Genomic DNA, 6891 nt, shown 5'->3' with positions numbered 1-6891 from the left:
AACTGAATACTTTTCTAGAAATATATATGTGTGTTTATGTATATAGACACATACACACATTTAATGAGATTTAGTTATAAATTTTCCTTAAGTTTAATTCAAATATTAAAATGATTCATAAAATTAAAACGTAATGTATTTGTTTAAGAAACCCATTTCATGATTATTGAACCTGAATTCTACTGAAAAGACCACTTAATTCATTGACTTCTGTCCTCTCTATGTAGTTTTGGAATAGGTTCAAATGTAGCTGTGATCCTGGATGGATATGCTTACAAATGCGCATTATAGAGGCTTTCCTTCAACAGTGGGGAAGAAATTAATGGCTTACACAACAGAAATGAGTAATTAGAAATATCTGCCATATTAACAGTTTGAATTCTGCTTAAAGAAACTGTTAACTCCTCAGTTAAAATATCCCACCCGGCCCTGCAGCATAGACAGATCCTTTAAAGCATAGAACAGACCAGGAAAAATCTAAATCAGAGGACACACCATGGGACATGTGCCCAAAGTTCATATATGATGCTTTGAAATGGCATCTCATAAGCTTAAGGTAAAAATATTAAAATAGAAAATTATCCTCTCATCTACTTGAGAAAGCTCCTTTCCTCCTACCTTCTTTATCTGTACGCAGTTCCTTTCTCCTAATGCTTCCAGTTTAATTTGCACTCCTGAATTATTATAGCAAGTGCTCAACTAGGGGTATGGGCATGTTATGGACACAGAAAATAAAACATTTAATTCAAAATTGAGAAATTGGTAAAAGCTTCATGAGTAAACCAAAATTAAAACTGAGTCTTAATAATGATTAGGTAAAATGAGGGAAATGGAAATTTCTGGGAGAGTAGACATTTGAAAAAGCCCAGAGGTAAGAGAAAATATAAATTTCAGGTAATGGTGTTTGGAATATAGGTATATATAAGGGAGATATGGGAGGCACTACAATTTTAAGAATATGAACTTTATAAATTGACAAAAACAAATTTCCCCCACTAGAACACTAAAATTTAGAAATAAGTGCTGAAATTAACATTTTAAAGTTGGGATGAATGGAGCAATACAGAGATATGAAAAAAAAATCTTTAAAAGACAGAAATTCTCAGACTATCAGGACTTCATTTTAATTTGATTAAGGAAAGTAATTGAGTTCCTGATATGTGTTAGACGCTGTGTAACTTATAAACAATATTTCACTACATTATCACAACAGATGAGGAAGCTGAGGTTTAGAGAAATTGTTACTTTCTCAAAAGCTGATGAAGAGTGGTGTTAGTATTTGAAAGGAGATCCGTATGGTTCTGTAGCTTAAACTCTTAGCCACTACTCTGAACTACTTCTTTCAATGTTTAACTGGAGGAAAAAATAAATGTTGGGTTTGTTAATCCTTAAGAGGAAAAAATTACAGAAACTTCAGGGATTATGACTGGTCATCTTCAGCATATCAGCAAAGCAGTTACATGTTTATTATCACCAATTGCCTGTCTTTCTTTAGGCTAAGTGAATTAATTTGCAATAATCAAAAGAAACAAGCTGAAACACCTATCTCTTAAACAAGATGTCATTTATTACTGTAAACAAGAAGAGCCTGGTTAAGACTAGACTATCAAAATCATCTGTGACAAATTCAGTGACCTTTATAGGTTAATTTATGAGGTTCATGAGAGAATAGTAATTAAATCACTCCTATGGACTAGGCTTTATACTGGGTCTTCTGTTTGATTTCCTCAATGTTTTACCATCCACCACTACCTAACTAATGCTAGTTTTTAACCTTTACCTCCCTAATACTAGTTGTCATCATCTCACCTCTGTGAGAGCTAAGATTACAGCAACAGATTCTTAACCAAACCCCTTGCTTCTACCTTTGCCCCCTTAAATTGTATTCTTCACTCAGCACTCAACGGGATTACTTTAAAGCATAAAGTAACATAATGTCATTCACTTGGCTCACAGCCCTGTAATATACCCAGTTCTCTCAGAATAAAGGTCAAAATCCTTACCATGGCCCACAGAGCTGTAAACAATCTGTCCCTAACTTCTAAATGCTTCCTTGACTTAATTTCATCCATCTCTCTCCTTCATTTTCTGTGCTCCAATCACATTGGTATTTTGCTTGCTGTTTTGTGAACACAGCAAATACACTGGGTGATTAGAAGTGGGTGCTGTGGGTTATAAGAAATTTAAATTTAAATTGAGAGAGTATTCTGACCCAAGAATAATTTTTTTTTCGATTATAGTGATAGGGATATATCTGAACGCATTAGGCTATCTTAGATGTTAGTGAATAATAAATCTGCAAGAGAAAGAGCATTTACTTCCTTTCTCTCTCTCTCTCTTTCTCTCTCTCTCTCTCTCTCTCTATATATATATATATATACATACACACATATATGTATACACACATTTACATATATATGTATGTAAAACAACTTACAATATTTTTGAGAATGTTTGATAGGTTGGAAAACAAAATGGATAAGAACCTGGAAATTTTTTAGTGGGGTGAGAGATCCAAGTAAATACACAATGCAAAAAACAGTGTATAGACAATAACATAGAAAAAGATTATGGATTAGGAGTATCTGAGTGAAATGGGGAAACGCTGAAAGATTTCAAGTAGAATAATGGTATAATTTGAGCTACTTTTTAAAAAATTTGCTCTGGATATTATTTAAGGATAAATTGCAGGAAGTCAAGAACAGAAACAAGAAACTGACAGCATAGCAAAAAGGACTATTGCAATAAAATAGATGAGAAATGATGGTGGCTCAGATCAAGATAGTGACAGTATAGGGGTGAGAAATGTTGGATTCTGGATTTTGAAAGTGTTACCAACAGAATTTGATTTATGGGGTGGATGTGAAATGTAAGAGAAAAAGACGAGTCAAAAGTGACTCTAAGGCTTTTAGCCTTAACAACTAGAATAATGTAGCTTTCATTTATTGAGATGGGGAAGAAAGAAAAGACTGAGAATTGACCATTATATAAACAGTATGTACACTTTTAAGGTTGCTCAAGCTATAAGGTAGTCTAAAGAAATCTTGGAGTCATGAAGAGGTCCAAGAAGACTCTAAAGACTATCTTTTTTTTTTTCTTTTTTCTTTTTTTTTAAATTTCAGCATATTACAGGGGTACAAATGTTTAGGTTACAAATATTGCCTTTGCCCCACCTGAGTCAGTGCTTCAAGCGTGTCCATCCCTCAGATATTGCGCACTGCACCCATTAGGTGTGCATGTACCCATCCCCTCCTCCCTGCTCCCATCTGCCCGACACCTGATAAATGTTACTACCATATGTGCATATAAATGTTGATCAGTTAATACCAGTTTAATGTTGAGTACATGTGGTGCTTGTTTTTCCATTCTTGTGACACCTCACTTAGTAGAATGGGCTCCAGCTCTATCTACGATAATATGAGAGGTGCTAGATCACCACTGTATTTTGTGGCTGAGTAGGATTCCATGGTATACATATACCACATTTTGTGAATTCACTCATGTATTGATGGGCTCTTGGGCTGTTTCCACATCTTTGCAATTGGGAATTCTGCTGCTATAAACATTCTAGTGCAGATGTCTTTTTTATAGAATGTCTTTTTGTCCTTTGGGTAGATGCCCAGTAATTGGATTGCTGGATCAAATGATAGTTCTACTTGTAGCTCTTTGAGGTATCTCCATATTCCTTTCCACAGAGGTCATACTAGAATTCCTGACCAGACCACTATCACATACCAAAATTGAAGCAACAATAAAAACTTTCCTAAAAAGAAAAGTCCCAGACCACGTGGTTTCACACCTGAATTTTATCAGACCTACAAAGAAGAACTAGTGCATATCCTTCAGAAATTATTCCACAACATTGGGAAGAAAGAAATCCTCCTCAAGCTGTTTTGTGAAGCCAACATCACCCTGATACCAAAACTAGGAAAAGAAGCAACAAAAAAAGAAAACTACAGACCAATATCCCTTATGCATATAGATGCAAAAATTCTCAGCAATTCCCTAGCAAACCAAATTCAGGTGCTTTATCAAAGACCATAATCCATCACTACCAAGTGGGCTTCATCCCAGAGATTCAGGGATGGTTCAACATATGCAAATCTATAAATGTATTCACTACAAAAATAGAGGCAAAAACAAAGATGATATGATCTTCTCAATAGATGCAGAAAAAACATTCGACCAAATTCAGCACCCTTTTTTAATAAGAACAAAGTAAGCATAGACAGAACTTACCTAAAATTGATACAAGCCATATATGACAAACCCACAGCCAACATCATACCAAATGGGAAAAAATCGAAAGCATCCCCCCTTAGAACTGGAACCACACAAGGTTGCTGTCTATCACCATTTCTATTCAACATAGTGCTGGAAGTCCTAGCCAGAGTTTTCAGATAAGAGAAGGAAATCAAGGGCATCCAAATGGGGGCAGAAGAGGTCAAACTTTGCTGACAATATGATCTTATATCGAGAAAACCCCAAAGATTCTTCCATGAGACTACTGGAATTGATAAACAAATTGAACAAAGTCTCAGGTTACAAAATTAATGTACAGTAATCAGTAGCCTTCCTATATGCCAACAACAGTCAAACTGAGAACCAAATCAAAGACTGAATACCCTTCACAATAGCAACAAAGAAAATAAAATACCTATGAATATATTTAACTAAGGAGGTAAAAGACTTCTATAGGGAGAACTGAGAAACACTGAGGAAGGAAATAGCAGAGGACATAAACAGGTGGAAAACCATACCATGCTCATGGGTAGGCCGAATCAACATTGTTAAAATATCTGTGTTACCCAAAGTGATCTACAGATTCAATGTAATCCCTATTAAAATACCAATATAATTTTTCATAGATCTAGAAAAAATAATTCTACACTTTGTATGGAACCAGAGAAGACCCTGTATAGCAAAAGCAATCTTAAGCAAAAAGAACAAATTGGGAGGCATCAATTTACCAGACTTCAAGCTATGCTACAAGGCTACAGTAACTAAAACAGCATGGTACTGACACAAGAACAGAAACAGACCAATGGAACAGAACTGAGAACCCAGATATAAAACCATCGTCAGCCATCTAATCTTTGAACAAAGCAGACAAAATCATAGACTTGAAAAAGAATCCTTATTCAATAAATGATGCTGGGAAAATTGGATAGTCACATGTAGAAGACTGAAACAGGATCCACACCTCTCACTTCTCACAAAAATCAACTCATGGTGGATAACAGACTTAAACCTATGGCATGAAACTATAACGATTTTAGAAGAAAATGTTGGAAAAACTCTTATAGACATTGGTCTAGGCAAAGAATTTATGAAGAAGACCCCAAAGGCAATCACAGCAAAAACAAAAATAAGTAAGTTGAACCTGATATAACATGTAACCAAAATGTTTGTGCCCCCATAATATCCTGAAATAAAAAAAAAAATTAGAAATCCTCTGCACAGCCAAGGAAACTATCAGGAGAGCAAACAGACAACCTACAGAATGGGAGAAAAGATTTGCATGCTACGCATCTCATAAAGGGCCAGTAACTAGAATGTATATAAACCTCAGGAAAATCGGCAAGAAAAAATCAAACAACCCTATCAAAAAGTGGGCAAAGAAGATGAACAGAAACTTTTCAAAAGAAGACAGACTAATGGCTGACAAACATATGAAAAAACGCTCAATATCTCTAATCATCAGGGAAATTCAAATCAAAACCACAATGAGATATCACTTAACTCCAGTAAAAATGACCTTTATCAAAAAGCCCCACAACAATAAATGTTGGCATGAATGTGGAGAGATAGGGATACTCATACACTGCTGGTGGGACTGCAAAGTAAAGATAATCTCTTTCTGAGTTTATTCGTGAGCGCCTAGAGGTGGTGATCAGGTGTGGCACTGGGTGAGAGAAGAGATGGAGAAGTTGGCGGGGACTTTCTGCTGGAAGACCTTTTATGCCACATTAAGGAAGTTGGACTTTAATTTTTTGCTGATGGGTTGCTGCTTAAGGATTTTTAAGAAAGAAAATGTGTGGTCAGTTTTTCATTTCAGAAAAACATCCATTACTCTTGGCAAATAGGATTTTCTGAAAATGGAAATTTAAGTAACTTTAGTGGCAGGAGAAACAAAATAAAAATTGAAATAAGTTAAATAATAAATGATGGGTGAATTTTGAATCACCAAATATAGCATGGACTTTACATGAAAAACAATCAGCACAATTGTGCAACCCTAAAAATGTATATATACATAAATACATGTGGGTATACAAAGACATGTCTAAATACATACACATGTAAGTACATGCCAGAAAAATATGATAATATGGTATGAACACAAGTACTGTGCTGGAATTCAAGTCAGGATGTCCACTTTATGATTCACATTTACCATCTACTTATGATGGTAAATTTAGTCAATTATTTAATCTTGGTTTCTCCAACTAATAACAAAATAATTAAACTTGATAATTGCTTTAACTTTGTACAATTCCTACCAAAATATACATTCTATCGCCTTACAGTAAATTATCAGTTTATGACTTTTATTATACATTTCTACAAGTCATGCTTTCCCATTTTTTTTCCAGTAAGATACTTTTTGTCACTCTGGTGCATATTTGATGTACCATATTTGTACATCAATATCCATATTAGATATTGCTAGTAGAAGTGGAGCCTAGTTATGATGTTATACCTTCATAATCATATTTTTAATCTTTTATTTAATTTTAGCCTTGGATCAACTGTGCAGTTCTCTTGTGATGAAGATTATGTTCTACAGGGTGCAAAGAGCATCACCTGTCAACGGATAGCTGAAGTTTTTGCTGCTTGGAGTGATCACAGGCCTGTATGTAAAGGTAAAGAAAAGTTTTAAAATAAAAA

At 34.7% G+C, this 6891-nt stretch overlaps 1 protein-coding gene across 1 annotated transcript in view; it reads left to right on the top strand.

The window, feature by feature from the left end:
- LOC105819659 (CUB and sushi domain-containing protein 3) overlaps positions 1 to 6891 on the top strand; it is a gene marked incomplete at both ends in the record, with an annotated part of 761280 nt that overhangs the window by 43122 nt on the left and 711267 nt on the right. The window contains one exon of the mRNA XM_012655960.1: positions 6742 to 6866. Within this exon, the coding sequence (XP_012511414.1) occupies positions 6742 to 6866 (125 nt within the window). The remainder of the gene's footprint in view (positions 1 to 6741; positions 6867 to 6891) is intronic.

Source organism: Propithecus coquereli, unplaced genomic scaffold (genome assembly GCF_000956105.1).
Source record: "Propithecus coquereli isolate 6110/MARCELLA unplaced genomic scaffold, Pcoq_1.0 Scaffold494, whole genome shotgun sequence".
Lineage (NCBI taxonomy): Eukaryota > Metazoa > Chordata > Mammalia > Primates > Indriidae > Propithecus > Propithecus coquereli.
This window is presented reverse-complemented; position numbering and strand designations above follow the sequence as displayed.